The sequence below is a fragment of the Pogona vitticeps genome, chromosome 2 (assembly GCF_051106095.1).
Source record: "Pogona vitticeps strain Pit_001003342236 chromosome 2, PviZW2.1, whole genome shotgun sequence".
In the NCBI taxonomy this organism is placed as follows: Eukaryota; Metazoa; Chordata; class Lepidosauria; order Squamata; family Agamidae; genus Pogona; species Pogona vitticeps.
In genome coordinates, this window is record NC_135784.1 from 147,966,619 (window position 1) to 147,983,656 (window position 17,038).

At 41.9% G+C, this 17,038-nt stretch overlaps 1 protein-coding gene across 3 annotated transcripts in view; it reads left to right on the forward strand.

The window, feature by feature from the left end:
- The window catches only part of ABCA5 (ATP binding cassette subfamily A member 5), a 96,830-nt gene that overhangs the window by 50,052 nt on the left and 29,740 nt on the right, over nucleotides 1-17,038 (forward strand). For all 3 annotated transcript variants that reach the window (XM_020791286.3, XM_020791284.3, XM_072990772.2), the window contains exons 15-22: nucleotides 5,631-5,769; nucleotides 6,056-6,146; nucleotides 6,867-7,006; nucleotides 7,131-7,250; nucleotides 8,561-8,762; nucleotides 13,433-13,602; nucleotides 14,469-14,641; nucleotides 16,607-16,744. In XM_020791286.3, the coding sequence (XP_020646945.3) occupies nucleotides 5,631-5,769; nucleotides 6,056-6,146; nucleotides 6,867-7,006; nucleotides 7,131-7,250; nucleotides 8,561-8,762; nucleotides 13,433-13,602; nucleotides 14,469-14,641; nucleotides 16,607-16,744 (1,173 nt within the window). The remainder of the gene's footprint in view (nucleotides 1-5,630; nucleotides 5,770-6,055; nucleotides 6,147-6,866; nucleotides 7,007-7,130; nucleotides 7,251-8,560; nucleotides 8,763-13,432; nucleotides 13,603-14,468; nucleotides 14,642-16,606; nucleotides 16,745-17,038) is intronic.

Sequence of the window (17,038 nt, forward strand, 5' to 3'; positions counted from 1 at the left end):
GGCATTGGGTAGGCATCAGGAGTGGTTACACGGTTTAATTTCCTGTAATCGACACAAAACCTAATGCTCCCATCAGGCTTGTCTACAAGGACTATCGGAGAGGACCAAGGACTAGAAGAGGGGACGATTATGTTCTCCCTAAGCATCTCGTCCAGCTCCTTCCGCACCTTGTCCCTATAGGGTCCCGTTACTCGGTATGGGGATACTGCCTGCGGGGGTGCATCCCCTGTGTGGATCCGATGCATCACTCCCTTCACTATCCCCGGCTTGTTGGAAAACACCTGTTGATATTTACTAAGCAGCATTTTTAGTTCTTGCTGCTGGTCTTGGGTGAGTGCAGGACTGATCTTTACCTCCTCTGGGTTGTATTTTACTTCCCCTCTACCCTCCCAGAAGGGTAATTCAGCTTCCTCACTCTCAGCTGCTTTTATCGCAAATAGAACCCTCTGTTCCCCTCTGTAGTAGGGTTTTAGGGCATTCACATGAACCACCCTCCTTGCTTGGTTCTCCTCCTGCTCTATAAGGTAGTTCAGGTCTGACATCTTGGAAATGACCCTATATGGTCCTGCCCATTTGAGCTGCAGTTTATTCTCTCTGCAGGGCCTAAGCCAAAGCACTTCCTCCCCTGGGTCAAAGTGCCTCTCTCTAGCTTTGTGGTCATACCATGTTTTCTGTCTGACCTTCTGAGCTTGCAGGTTTTCTGCTGCCAGCTCTAGATTTCTCTTTAGGTCATTCATCAGGGTGTCTATGTATGTCACAACGTCTTGTGGGTCATCCTGGGTGATCTGCTCCCAATTTTGTTTGATCAAATCAAGGGGCCCTTTCACCCTTCTCCCAAATAAAAGTTCAAATGGACTGAACCCGGTACTGGCTTGTGGCACTGATCGATAAGCAAACAAAAGGGATTGCAGCTTCTGGTCCCAATTGTTTGGATTCTCTGCCAAGTAAGCCCTAATCATGCGCATTAGAGTCCCATTGAACTTCTCAGTTAACCCATTACTTTCAGGATGATAAGCAGTGGTTTCCTTGTGCTTAATTCCACAGATTTGCCATAAGCGTTTCATGAGCTTTGATGTGAACGATGCGCCCAAATCTGTGATTATCTCTGAGGCAAATCCCATCCTGGACATATACCCCACCAAGGCATCTGCCACTGTGTTAGTTTCAATGTTAGTCAAGGGTATGGCTTCAGGGTACCTCGTGGCATGGTCCACAATGGTGAGAATGAACCTGTTCCCCCTCTTTGTGGCCTTGGGCAAAGGTCCCACAATATCCACCCCTATGCATTTGAACGGAGTGTCAATCACAGGCAAAGGGCACAACTTTGCTTTGGTCCTGTCGCGGCTATTCCCCTGCCTTTGACACACATCACATTGTTTACAGAACTCCCTGATCTGCTTCCCTATGTCAGGCCAGTAAAAATTCTGTGTGATTCTCTGCTGTGTTTTGTTCACCCCTAAGTGTGCAGCAAACATGTCAGAGTGCCCCCTTTGTAAGATCATGGGGCGATACTTTTCAGGTACCACCAGCTGACTTCTGATCCCATCTCCCCCTTTTGAGATATTCCTCAGGGTCTCTCTATATAAAATCCCCTTTTTCTCCAGAAATCTCACTGGGGTTTCAGGTGTTAGCTGGGCGTCAGTCACCTGTTCAAAACACTTTTGGAGAGTGGCGTCTGCCTTTTGCTCTTGTCCAAATCTGCTGTCTGTGGTTAAGGTTTCCACCACAGCTTCTGAACTCCCCCCACCTGCTTCCGTCTCTGGCTCATCATTACCCCCCTGAACTGTCCCCGTGGTGGCTTGTGAGCGTGTAATCACTAGCACCCGTTTCACATGTTCAGCCAGGTCATTTCCCACGAGCACGGCTGCTGGCAGAGTCGATGAAATCGCTAGCCGCCAAACTCCCCTCCAGCCTTGAAAGTTCACAGGTACCTCCGCTACTGGCAGAGAGATTACCTGCCCCTCAATCCCTGCTACCTTTATGCTCTCATTTGGGATTACATATTCCCTAGGAATAATATCTGGATGGCACAGGGTCACCTGAGAACAAGTGTCCCGCAGCCCCCGATACTGACGGTCAAGTATTCCTACGTCCACCCCTGCTGTTTCAACCAACTGAGAATCTGTTCTCACGAGCAAGCATCGCTTGACCTCCACCAGAGGACCATTTTCCTCAGCCTGATCAGCAGATGTCACTGTTCCAGATTGAGTCGCCATGGCAACAGGCTCCCTCAGTGACAATGAGCCTTGCTCTTTCTGGACACAGAACACAGCTTTTGGCTTGGTCCCACTCGAATCATGAGGCACATTTCCCTTTATCTGCTTCCATTTCTCACACCCTGAGATTAGATGGCCCTTTCCCTGACAGAAATAACATTTTCTGCTGTACTTGGAGTCTTTCTCCTCTTGTTTTGGTTTTCCCTCCAAAATCTGAGGTCTTGGTTTCATGTCTGAGGGCTTCCCTTCACCCTGGGCCCCTCCCCCTTGCTGGCTTTTCCCTTTTATTCTCAAATCCAGCTCCTTTTGCTTGGCCTCAAACTCAGCCCTGATCTGTAAAATTTCTTCCTCAGCCCTAGCTTTTATCTCTTTTACTTTTTCTTCAGTCTTATCTCTGATTTCTTTTAATTTAATGTCTTTTTGCTGAGTATATTTTTCAAGATCTTGCTCACTTTGTCTGACCTGAGCCTCATACTTTTCCTTCTTTGACATTTCTTCAACTGATAAATTGTTAATCCACTTATTTAGGAAATCCAATTCCAATTGTACCATTCTAATTTGGTGTTTCAGTTCCATCTGTTTGATCCTCATGTCCATTCCCCTTTTCTTGGCATCTGCCTCTGCCTGACTGATTTCAGCTCTTTCTTTTCTTCTGATTTCCATTTCCCTCACCCTCAGTTCATGCTGTTGGGCTAGGAGTATTTTTCTGAGTTCTGGGTTCTGCTCTCCTGTGCTGTCACCTTGCACTGAGCCAAATTCATCCTCAGAACCTTGGTCAACCTGGGGGTCTTTCACTTCACCCATTTCTGCCATTTGGCTTCGAGTCAAGGGCATAATCCCCCCTCAGAACAAGCTGCTTTAAAAAGTCAAGCCTCAAAATAAAACGACCACTTTTTTTTTTCCTTTTGCCTCAGAACCAGCTTTCCCTAGAGATTGCTGCTGTCCTTCAGCACTTAACTTGCAACTGTAGCAAGTTGGAGTCTACCCCCCTCTGCTGGGCCTCTCAGCAGGCAGGCTAGATCACTGTTACTACGCAGTTTTGCCTCAGCTTTTTTCCCGCCAAAACCAGGCTGCCTCAGAGCTACCTAATCTAGCCCCCAATCTGAGGTTACACGTTCTTCTACTAGTGCACCCCCCCGTGAGGTACACCTAGAAGATTACCTACGTGCTCTCAGATTGTCCCTGACTAGACCCCCCTTGCTCTGGGCACACTTGCCAAGGCTTTGCTGGACCGCTGGACAACTGGACCAGTCGTATCCCACACGCTGGACACCAATCAATGTGACAAACCCAGACCTACTGGGATCTGCCACACGTTAACTAAGCTGCCACCAACCATTCCCTATAAGAAGTCACACAGACCAGGGATGGATTTTTAAACAAATAAAAGAATAAGGTTTATTTAAATACAACACACAGGGAAAATAAAATGATCAGGTGAATAAGATATAGTAACGTGGCTTAGTCTCATTCATACATGCATACAGTTTGGTTCACACAGAACACTTAACTTGAAGCACAGACCCTGAACCTATCAGTTCTGGCTAACCAACAGACACCTGAACCTATCAGGTTGGTACTCTGACACACAGTAGTACCCTGTCTGACACACAGACTCCCACACCAGCTTCTTCTTCCCAGCTGCTGCTTCTTCACATCCCAGCGTCTCCACTTCTCCACACACGCATCACATATATATACAGTACAGCCCCTCCTCCTGATGTCCCGCCTTCCACTCCCCATAGGATGGAACTTTCCCTCCAAACCCATGACAGACAGGTAACATCAGTGCTGTATGTAACAGACATTACCCCCTTGATTCGAAAGGAAGGAAATCATACATTATTTGAATTAAAAATATTACTGAATCTACACAGGCTGTGTACCGAACTAGCAGGATGCACCAAATTTGATAAAGATGTACACTATTTTTACTGGAACACATTGCACTCCAGCCATGGTGTGGTATAGGGAGTAGTAAGGTGTCCAACGTGCCTAGCAAGTTGCATTAATTTTTTGCTAGCTTGCAGAGGATCATTAGTGGCTGCCAGAGTGGTGCTAGCAATGATATGCTTGCTAGAGACAGCCAACGCAGAATTTGGGGGGGGGGGGGGGGCTTTCCCTACCACTTTAATCATTCTATGTGTGGTGTGCAAAAAGGAACAAACCAGGCTAAAGGTCATGTCACCCACCCTGGTGCCACAGCCCAATATCAAAGGACCAGTGTGCTTTTTTAATCATCATCAAAGGAAAACTCAGCAGGCTTCAGCAGTACATGGACCGAGAACTCCAGGGAGTACAAGCTGGATTTCGAAGGGGCAGAGGAACCAGAGACCAAATTGCTAACATGCCCTGGATTATGGAGAAAGCCAGAGAGTTCCAGAAAAACATCTACTTCTGCTTCATTGACTATGCAAAAGCATGGCAGAAAGTGAGGAGGAATTAAAGAACCTCTTAATGAGGGTGAAAGAGGAGAGTGCAAAAAATGGTCTGAAGTTCAACATCAAAAAAAAAAAAAAAAAAAAAGGAAGATCATGGCCACTGGTCCCATCACCTCCTGGCAAATAGAAGGGGAAGATATGGAGGCAGTGACAGATTTCACTTTCTTGGGCTCCATGATCACTGCAGATGGTGACAGCAGCCACAAAATTCAAAGATGCCTGCCTCTTCGGAGTATCTTCTAGTGTCATATCTTTTAGCCTTTTGTTTCTGATCATGGGGCATTCTCGGCAAAGATACTGGAGTGGCTTGCCAATTCCTACTCCAGGTGGATTGCATTTTGTTGGAATTCTCCACTATGACCTGTCCGTCTTGGGTGTCCCTGCACGGCATAGCCCATAGCTTCCCTGAGTTACTCAAGCCCCGTCGCCACAACTAGCAGCAATCCATGAAGGGGTTATTTGGTATTAGTCCCAATTAAAAAAAATCTGGTTTAAATTCTATTTCTTGCTTAGACGTTTGCTTAATCCATGTATAGATTTTAATCCAATATTTTCTTGCTATGTCACATGTCCACCATGCATGGTAATAGGTTCCTTCCTGATTTTTTACATTTCCATCGTTTGTTCGATATGTTTGCGGAGATTTTTGCAAGTCTGGATAGAGGAAGATTCCATCTATAGAACATTTTTTATAAATTTTCTTTGTAAGAAGTTGCTAATGTCAGCTTTAAATTTTTTGTCCACATTTGTTGCCATTTTTCTAGTTCTTTTACTTCCTAACGTTTTGCCAGTCTCTGTGTACAGCATCTTCAGAGGACAGGAGTTAGAACTCTGTGTTCTGGTGTAGTGTGAGGGATAGGTGAATATTTGTAGCTGTGGGATCAGCTTTTTGTTCTTTTCAAGAGATTGGGTGATTATGATTACAACATCCACTCAAAGGTGTATCTCTTGTTTTCCCTGGCCAAAAATCTAGGTCTTACTGTTAGATGAACCCACTGCTGGAATGGATCCATGTTCTCGACATACAGTTTGGAACCTCCTGAAAAACAGAAAGGCCAACCGAGTGACCGTTTTCAGTACCCATTTCATGGATGAAGCTGACATCATTGCAGGCATGTTCAGTTGGGGGCTTGTGCCTTAAGTGTATCGGACTCACAGGGGGAATAAATCAGAGAGTGTGGGGATGTAAGCCAGCTTGGTGGGATGGCTAACTTAATTTCTTCTCCACGTTTTGTTTTGTTTTGTTTTACAATGCCATTGCTGCTATTTTTTTGTCATGGTTTGTTCGATTTTATCATACTGTTAAGTTCTTAGAATGTAGAAATTTAAATAAATAAATAGTTGTTCCCTTGTTGGCTGCTTTACAAACTTTACAGTTCTTTCTGCTCCTATTTCTAGATCGGAAAGCTGTGATTTCCCAGGGAATGCTGAAATGTCTTGGCTCTTCTCTCTTCCTTAAGACAAAATGGGGAATTGGCTACCGCTTGAGGTATCTTTTAATCATCTGCGGTATATTATTTTGTAGCCAAAATCTCATGTGCTCATCACCTCACAAAAATAGATTGTGTCCAGTATTTAATTTTGTACCAATGGGAGATTAAAATGCAGTATGGATGTATATTTAGAAGTACAATTTCTCTTTAACTCACTTGCTTTATGTTCTTCTTGCGAACTAGATTCAGAAAGCATCTGATGAATTGTTCATCTTTCTTCTACGCATATTCTCACCTGTATTTAGGCTGTCTAAATGCCAGTGCTGGTGTGGTAATTAATGCTTAAAACACAACTTAATTCTCATGCAAGGGAGTCACATTTTCAGAGGAGAAATTGATATTCGGAAAAAACGAGCACATCTGTGCCTTTCTACGGGTTGCAGCCTCTCCTCACAAAATTCAGACACAAACAAGCGCACTGCAATTCAGCTTTAAACATGCCTTATTGATCCCTATCAAGATTTAAAAACATATGTGATGTGGGCATTTTCAGGATGGAGTGTGTACTTTATATGGAAAACTACATGTGAGTGAGTAGCTGTGTGTTTCTGTTTTATTTGTGGGGTATTAACTCTGCCTACCTTCTGGCATGTTTTTCACAAAAGGTTCCCTGCAAGTAAATACCACTTTCAAGCTCAAAATCTTTGCTGCCTCCTACCATAAGCCTCCTTTGTAAACAACAGTGCTTTTATATTTGTATGTCTGTTTCTTTTTAGTATGCACATAGACAGATACTGTAACACAGAAGGAACAGCATCTTTGATCAGACAGCATATTCCAGAAGCCAGTTTATTAAAGCAGAATGAAGAGCAACTTGTGTATGCGTTGCCATTCAAAGACATGGACAAGTTTTCAGGTATAACTCAACACCAGTGAAGAATGGGGAACTTTTGTCTTTGAACTTTGAAGATTTCGAGTAGCAATTTAATGTCTTGTGATGTAACTGTATTTTCAAGTAGTAATTTATTTTCTCCTTTTAGCACTGTTCGCTGATCTAGACATCCATTCCCATTTGGGTGTTATTTCTTATGGCGTTTCTATGACAACCTTGGAGGATGTGTTCCTCAAGCTTGAAGCTGAAGCTGAAATTGACCAAGCAGGTAAGAATCAAGTATTTTCCTTACTGTAATATAACATGATTTATACCATTACTTTTTTAACATTGTATTTGCGCTTTAAATGTAACATATGGTATGTTATCACATAATTTTTATGTGTTTACAATGCAGTCCAGAGCACAGTAAGTCCTGGTGGTTGTAGTGTGAGAGACACTGGCATTACCTGGCTTCAGAAGCCTTGGAGGGCTTCAAAAGACACTGTTATGGCCACTCTCCCACCCAGGCTCCCCTCCCCAAGAATTTCTCACTACCTAATAATTCCCCCCCCCCACCCATTAGGACATGTTGGGAAGGGAAGAAATAAATAATTTCCCTTTCTTTTACGACAAAAGCTGTTAAGACAGCTGGACAACCTGTGTATTTTTTTTAATAGGGAATGAAAGCTGACTTACATTGTCCTAGATTTTTATGTGCTGGCTTGCTCTCCTTCCTGATTAAATGTATTAAAGGGAGGGAGGAAGGGAGGAAGGAAGGAAGGAAGGAAGGAAGGAAGGAAGGAAGGAAGGAAGGAAATATTTTTACATAATAGGTTGGAAGCTGCACAGTTAAAATGTGGTCATGTTTTCCATCTTCATTTCCCCTAAATTTCTCTGCGTCATTTGACTCTGCAGCATACTAACCTCCTCTGTAAGAGGTTAAAAGGAAACAAGGTGTTGCCTTTGCTGCTCTGCTATCATGTTTTGTTTTGTTTTGGACCTTGACTTTGCTGTTTGCACATTGCCAAGAGATTGCATTTCTTCCCCACTTTAACAATCACCCTTTTGCTTTCTCTTGGATAATACTTATGTCTGCTACTACAACAAAATCTCTTAAAATACTGTGCCACGTTGCACTGTGAACATTTATTTGTTTGTTTGTTTATTTATTTATTTATTGTCATTGTAAGTATATACACAGTATACCCATACAATGAAATTCACAGACACCCAGAGACCAGACACATGCACACACATAAAATTCCCCAAACACTCCCCACCCACTAAAAGTCCCCACTAAAAATACAAACATCTACACCGCAGGCCAAGTACAGTAACACAGTCCAACTAAGTATTCACTACTGGTGGTCTTTAAGCTCATTATGAAGTGCAATTATAGCTCTGGGATAAAAACTATTCAGAAAATGTGTGGTCCGAGTCTTAATTGTTCTATATCTTCTGCCAGACAGCAACAGTTCAAAAAAGTTATAAGCAGGATGGGAATATAATTGACAATTGCAGTATACATAGCACCAAGCTTTACGGATCAGAAGAAATCTATTCTAAATTATTTGACCTATTCTCTTTCTGCCCTAGATTTCAGTGTATTCAGCCCAGAGGAAACTGAAGAGGAAACTGAAACTAAATCTGTTGATGAGGTGGAACAAAGTTTATTAATGCTATCTAAGACAAGAACTTCTGTACTAAGCAATAAGTCTCTTTGGAAAAAGCAGGTCTTTACTACAGCAAAGGTTCATTTCCTTAACTTAAAACGTGAAATTAAATCAGTGACAGTAGTGTAAGTATCCAAACTTTGTATTTATCTAAAATAATATTGGCAAATAATGTATTAGTCTGAGAAGGAGAGACAGAATAGAATTGTAGTTTCTATATACTGACAATCTATAATTCTCCAGATTCATAATGATGTCTGTTCAAGTGCATGCCCTTAAAGGTTACAACTGAGTTCTTTTAGTTTTCTTCTAAGCAGACTTGTGATATATTTTATAATAAAGGAAAAGACTAATTCCAAATATGAGAGGTCTCCTGGCATGAAAAACACTGCAACAGAGAAATTGTGGAAAGTTAAAATGGCAGCTGATGTGTGTGTGTTTAGTCGTTTAGTCGTGTCCGACTCTTCGTGACCCCATGGACCAGAGCATGCCAGGCCCTCCTGTCTTCTACTGCCTCCCGGAGTTGTGTCAGGTTCATGTTGGTTGCTTCGCAGACACTGTCCAGCCATCTCATCCTCGGTCGTCCCCTTCTCCTCTTGCCATCACACCTTCCTAACATCAAGTTTTTTTCCAAGGACTCTTTTCTTCTCATGAGATGGCCAAAGTACTGGAGCCTCAGCTTCAGGATCTGTCCTTCCAGTGAGCACTCAGGGTTGATTTCCTTTAGAATTGATAGGTTTGTTCTCTTTGCAGTCCAGGGGATTCTCAAGAGCCTCCTCCAGCACCACAATTCAAAGGCATCAATTCTTCGGCGGTCTGCTTTCTTTATGGTCCAGCTCTCACTTCCATACATCACGACAGGAAAAACCATAGCTTTGACTATTCGGACTTTTGTTGGCAAGGTGATGTCTCTGCTTTTCAAGATGCTGTCAAGATTTGTCATCGCTTTCCTCCCAAGAAGAAGGCGTCTTTTAATTTCAGGGCTGCTGTCTCCATCTGCAGTGATCATGGAGCCCAGGAAGATAAAATTTGACACTGCCTCCATATCTTCCCCTTCTATTTCCCAGGAGGTGATGGGACCAGTGGCCATGATCTTAGTTTTTTTGATGTTGAGTTTCAGACCATTTTTTGCACTCTCCTCTTTCACTCTCATTACAAGGTTCTTTAATTCCTCCTCACTTTCTGCCATCAGAGTGGTATCATCTGCATATCGGAGGTTGTTGATATTTCTTCCGGCAATCTTAATTCCAGCTTGGGTTTCTTCCAGTCCAGCCTTCCGCATGATGTATTCTGCATATAAGTTAAATAAGCTGGGGGACAATATACAGCCTTGCCGTACTCCTTTCCCAATTTTGAACCACTCAGTTGTTCCATGACCAGTTCTAACTGTTGCTTCCTGTCCCACATATAGGTTTCTCAGGAGACAGATAAAGTGGTCAGGCACTCCCATTTCTTTAAGAACGTGCCATAGTTTGTTGTGGTCCACACAGTCAAAGGCTTTCGCATAGTCAATGAAGCAGAAGTAGATATTTTTCTGGAACTCTCTGGCTTTCTCCATAATCCAGCGCAAGTTAGCAGTTTGGTCTCGAGTTCCTCTGCCTCTTCGGAATCCAGCTTGTACTTCTGGGAGTTCTCGGTCCACATACTGCTGAAGCCTACCTTGCAGGATTTTGAGCATAACCTTGCTAGCGTGCGAAATGAGTGCAATTGTTCGGTAGTTGGAGCATTCTTTGGCACTGCCTTTCTTTGGGATTGGGATGTAGACTGATCTTTTCCAATCCTCTGGCCACTGTTGGGTTTTCCAAACTTGCTGGCATATTGAATGTAGCACCTTAACAGCATCATCTTTCAAGATTTTAAATAGTTCAACTGGGATGCCATCACCTCCACTGGCCTTGTTGTTAGCCAGGCTTTCTAAGGCCCACTTGACTTCGCTCTCCAGGATGTCTGGCTCAAGGTCAGCAACTACATTGTCTGGGTTGTCCGGGATATCCAAATCTTTCTGATATAATTCCTCTGTGTATTCTTGCCACCTCTTCTTGACGTCTTCTGCTTCTGTTAGGTCCCTCCCATTTTTGTCTTTTATCATGTTCATCTTTGCGCAAAATGTTCCTCTAATATCTCCAATTTTCCTGAAGAGCTCTCTGGTCTTTCCTTTTCTGTTATCTTCCTATATTTCTTTGCATTGTTCATTTAAGAAGGCCCTCTTGTCTCTCCTTGCTATTCTTTGGAAGTCTGCATTCAATTTTCTGTAACTTTCCCTATCTCCCTTGCATTTTGTTTCCCTTCTCCTCTCTGCTATTTCTAAGGCCTCGTTGGACAGCCACTTTGCTTTCTTGCATTTCCTTTTCTTTGGGATGGTTTTCGTTGCTGCCTCCTGGACAATGTTACGAGCCTCTATCCAAAGTTCCTCAGGCACTCTGTCCACCAAATCTAGTTCCTTAAATCTGTTCTTTACTTCCACTGTGTATTCATAAGGGATTTGGTTTAGATTATACCTGAGTGGCCCAGTGGTTTTTCCTACTCTCTTCAGTCTAAGCTTGAATTTTGCTATGAGAAGCTGATGATCAGAACCGCAGTCAGCTCCAGGTCTTGTTTTTGCTGACGGTATAGAGCTTCTCCATCTTTGGCTGCAGAGAATATAATCAATCTGATTTCGATATTGCCCATCTGGTGATTTCCATGTATAGAGTCGCCTCTTGTGTTGTTGGAAAAGAGTGTTTGTGATGACCAGCTTATTCTCTTGACAAAACTCTATTAGCCTTTGTCCTGCTTCGTTCTGAACTCCAAGGCCAAACTTCCCTGTTGTTCCTTTTATCTCTTGGCTCCCTACTTTAGCATTCCAGTCCCCTAGAATGAGAAGAACATATTTCTTTGGTGTCAGTTCTAGAAGGTGTTGTAAATCTTCATAGAATTGTTCAATTTCAGTCTCCTCAGCAATGCTGGTTGGTGCATAAACTTGGATTATTGTGATGTTGAATGGTCTGCCTTGGATTCGTATTGACATCATTCTATCATTTTTGAGATTGTATCCCATTACAGCTTTTCCCACTCTTTTGTTGACTATGAGGGCTACTCCATTCCTTCTACGGGATTCTTGCCCACAGTAGTAGATATGATAATCATCTGAGCTAAATTCGCCCATTCCTGTCCATTTTAGTTCACTGATGCCCAGGATGTCGATGTTTATTCTTGCCATCTCCTGTTTGACCACCTCCAGCTTCCCAACGTTCATAGATCTTACATTCCAGGTTCCTATGCAGTATTTTTCTTTACAGCATTGGACTTTCCTTTCACTTCCAGGCACGTCCACAGCTGAGCGTCCTTTCGGCTTTGGCCCAACCACTTCATTAGCTCTGGAGCTACTTGTACTTGTCTTCCACTCTTCCTCAGTAGCATGTTGGACGCCTTCCGACCTGAGGGGCCCATCTTCCAGCGTCATATCTTTTAGCCTTTTGTTTCTGATCATGGGGTGTTCTTGGCAAAGATACTGGAGTGGCTTGCCATTTCCTACTCCAGGTGGATTGCGTTTAGTCGGAACTCTCCACTATGTCCTGTCCGTCTTGGGTGTCCCTGCACGGCATAGCCCATAGCTTCTCTGAGTTACTCAAGCCCCTTCGCCACGACAAGGCAGCAATCCATGAAGGGGGGCAGCTGATGTGCTGCACCAAAAAAAAAAAAAAAAAAATTAAGGAGAATTTAGGGACCATGCATAATATCCATAGTAGATGGGTTCTGTATGCTAGTATCTCACGACTGTTAAGATCCTCTTTGTTTGACTTTTCAAAGTCATGATAACATTTCTGCAGGCATAGCATTTTCCACATGGGTTCATTGCACCCAGAACCCAACTTGTTATCTAAGCATGTGGAGCCCACATGTGCTGAGGGAAGTGCACTGACCAGGGGAATGGTAGAAGCTGGTCTGCGCAAGTAGCAAGAATCTTTTCCTTTTTGTTACATGTGGATGTCCTGCCCCTATATCTTAATTATTAATGTTTCAGTGTTGTACATCACTGGTTCTTAACCTTGGGTTACTCAGGAGTTTTGGACTGCAACTCCCAGAAGCCTTCACCACCAACTGTGCTGGCTGGGGTTTCTGGGAGCTGCAATTCAAAAACATCCGAGTAACAAAGGTTAAGAACCACTGCTGTACATTTATGTTCAGAAATCAGTTTTAAAAATAAACAAATATATAACGGTGATATTATTGTACATGGATCTATAGAAATATCATCTTATCCATCTTAAGATTTTTTTTGTAGAATATGTGAAGGAATTTGTGTTTGTTCCATATAGTCTGGCATATACTGAACTGATTTTTTAAAATAAATCTGTTGGTGTGCATGCTTCAATGTATGTCCAGATAGCAACCTTCCACATTTTCAATATCTTAGAAAAGCAATTGATTTTTTTTTTGTAAATATTGTGAATTTGATGATTTTACACACAAGGAAACATTCACAGACATGGATTAATGTATGTCAGGCTCTCTTATCTCAAAATTTGCTATTATTCCATGTTACCAAGAATCAGCTTTGTGGGGAAACTATTTCACTTTGCTGTTGCAACTTTCCAAGGCTGATTTCTTCAAATGAGCCAGTGTGTGCAATGTGCAGTGTAGTCCAAAACATTTAAGGCAAAGGAAGGCTGGTTCTATAATAGGATTGTCCCTGTGTTCTGGATCCCAAAGAATATGTTTTGGGGAATTGACTTAGCTTTGCTATAAAGAATAACCATTCTTAAATGTTTTATATACAATTTGTAGCAGATTCACTTATACTATTTTCTTTCAGGTTTTTGCTATTCACAGTATTTCTCCTTATGCAGACTTTTATGTTTATAATACATAATTACTTCAAAAATGCTGTGGTCCCTATCAAGCTCTCCCCAGATTTATATTTTCTTAAGCCCAATGAAACTCATCACAAGTACAAGACAAGTCTTCTCATTCAAAACACCACAGGTGAGAAATTAAAAAGAATCTGTATCTTAAAGACAATGGATTGGGTTTTTAAAAAATTATTTCCTACATTCCCTTACCATATCCTGTACAGTGGAGATAAAGTACAGTATTTGTGCACTAAGAATGTTAACATTTTCAGAGAATAACAGGCTTAGGACAGATGGTTCAAATGAGCTGGGTTTCAGCAGCAACCATTTTCCCTCACCTCTTCCACAGTGCACAAGAACAATGTTGTGTCCAGACATAGTAAAAAGAAATAGAAGGATACAGAGAAAGTGGTATTAGAGGCACTGAAAAGCATATTTCTCTATTGTGAGAAGAAAGTGCTTTGTGAGTCACTGAAAGGCAAGGTTCTCTTGCTGCTGTCACCAGCGCTGCTGTCAAAGAAGAAAAAAGACAGAAAAAGAAACATGCTGCATCACATCCTGTTTGGGTGCCAACGTTTGTGCCTTACTGCTACAGCTGCCAAATTATCATTTTGAAAATTTTAATTAAAGATACAGAGGCAACAGGGCAGGGGCAAGGGCAAGGGAGCAGGGGCAGGCGTTGGGAGGACAACCAGGAAGTTCATTAAATCAGGGAAAAATACTTTGTTCAAGAAAGTTCAAGTTTTAAGGTTTAGACGAGCCAGAATCAATTCTAATCAACAAATCAGCATTTTTGACAAATTTCTTTGTCCATTTTTATGTTTGTGCCCATCTCTAAATGGCACTTTAAGCTCATATAGGGGGGCAAGTTAGGTATGTCCAGAATAGGAACACTGTTATATTTGTAAAGCTTTGTATGTGTTGATCTGTAAATCATTAGGATGTAAGGGTCTTTGTATTTCTGATATTTATATGTTGTTGCTTTTATTATATATCTAGACTCAAGCATTGATGATGTAATCAGCTCTCTGAGGAACCAGAATATACTGACAGAAACAGTCAATGGCAGTGATTATGGATCAACCAACTTCCACAATTCAGCACTTAATGGCAGTGGTTATATGTCATTTGCCCCCCATAGTGCAGCATTAAATGTGTTTTATGTTGATAAGGTAAGAAGAGCTGCTAGTCCTCTGAAAATCTAAAAGGCTGTAAGAAAGTGTTTTGTGTATATTTAAACGTGTGATTGTAAGGAAGGTTTGCAGATCTAGAGCAAATAAAATTCACTTCCAGGTGGAATTTTGTAACAAAATGGGATCTGGAAATATATATTGGAAATACCCCTTAATGCCATAAATTAGCATAACAAATATTTAATAATATTTGTGTATTAATACTGTTTCGTTTCATGGTAACCGGGAATCACCACTGCATCACTTACTTCATGGCTTAAGAGATAATAAAGATGATCTTGAATTCAGCTTCCTTAAAGAGTTATGCTGCTTGCTATAAGACAGAAATAGCTTTGGTCATGTTACAGAATGACTGCTGGGAACCATACAGGGGGAGTGTGTGCCTGTTAGTTCTGCTGGACCTGCCAGTGGCTTTCAGTACTATCAGCCATGGTATCTATTTAGGTCACCCTTCTGGGATAGGATTTGATGGTGCTGTCTTCTAGTAGTTCTAGTCTTTCCTGGAGGATCAATTTCAGAAGGTCATGTTGGGGAACTCCTCTTTGATACTTTGGCTGTTTGTGTATGATGTTCCTCAGGGCTCAGTCGTGTTCTCCATAGTATTTAGCATATACATAAAACTGCTAGGAAAGATTGACTTGAGTTTTGAAGTTTGGTGCCACCAGTATGGTTATGACATCCACTCTATCTCTCCTTTTGATCTAAATTTCAAGAAGCTGTTTCAGTTCTAAACTAGTGTCTCGAATCCATAACAGATAAAAAACATAAGGAAAAACAAGATGAAGCTTAATAGGACAGAGGTCCTCCTGGTCAGTCAAAAGACAGATCAGGAAACCTGTGCTGGATGGTGTTACACTACCCTGGAAAATTCAGGTTTGCTGCTTGGAGATGTTTTTGGATTTATTCCTGAGCCTGTATGCCTAGATCTTGGAGTGCATTTGCACATTTAAACCTGGTGCACCCCTTGTGCCTGTTTGTTCCTGGAGATGTCTGATACATACCTTAGTTAAATATGGATTACGGCAACATGCTCTGTGTGGTGCTCCTGTTGATGTGTTTAGAAACTTCAGCTGATCTGAAAAAATGAAGCCAGATTGCCAACCAGGACTGGCTATAGACTGGCTATAACTCCCTTCCTACAACAACTTCACTGGCAACTTTGTTGTTGTTTTTATGTGCCTTAAGTTGCCCCTGACTTATGACAACCCTATGAATGAGCAATCTCCAGTGCCCTGTCCTCAACAGCCCTGCTCAGCAGTTTCAAACTCAAGCCTAAGGCTTCCTTCAGGAAATAAATCCATCTCATATTTCGCCTTTCTCTTTTCCTGTTGTCTTCAACCTTTCCCAGCATTATTGTCTTTTCCAGAGAATCCTGTCTTCTCCTGACGTGCCCGAATGAGAACAGCTTCAGTTTCATCATTTCTTTTTCTTAAGATAGTTCAGACTTGATTTGATCTAGGACCCACTTTTGAGTCTTTCTAGCAGTCCAGGGTATCCGCAAAGCTCTCCTCCAGCACCGCATTTCAGACAATTCATTTTCCCCCCCTCAGTTTTTTTAATTGTCCAAATTTCACACCCATACATGGTGATAGAGACCAAGATATCTTGGTTTCCAATGGTACATCCTTACATATACCTTTTTTTATTGACAACTAGTCTAACTGAAAGTACTGGCTGGGGCCTGTAAAGCCATGTACTGTACATTTGAAAGGCCCTGTTGCTGGAGAGGCTCTTATCTCAGAAGTCCATTGGGTGGTGACTTGCAAGGGAGCCATTTCAGTGTCTGTGCCCGGTTGCTGGAATTTCTTGCCAAGAAAGGCTACATCTCCCCCCCTCCACCCCCCTGGCCACCCGCTATCTTTCTAGCATCAGGGCAAGACCTAGTTATTAAGGTGGGGTTTTGATTCCGAGAACTGATTTGTAAAATGTCTTCTCTTTTTGCAGAGCTATGTCTTTACAGCTGCTTTTAACCGTACCATGGTGCATTCTTTGCCTGTTATGATGAATATTATTAGTAACTTGTATCTGCACAGTTTAAATTCAACTGAAAGGATCCATATCTGGAGTAATCCTTTCTTTCAAGTAAGTAAATGTAAAGCATGTTGGCCTTGTAAATAGAAATAATACGAAAGGACAAATATATAGATGATTTTTCTTCAGGATACATAGATTCACTCTATTCTACCCCACTATATTTTTGTTTTACTCCAAGTTATTTATACCAAGAAAATGACATTTCTCCAGTGTAAAAAGGGAGGTAATCTTTCCAATGTTAATTCTGAAAATTGCACTTACACTTTTATTTTTTGCTTACCTAACTTTTATCATTTACATTCCTTTGAATATTTAAAATATTTTTGCTCTCTGCATAAATGT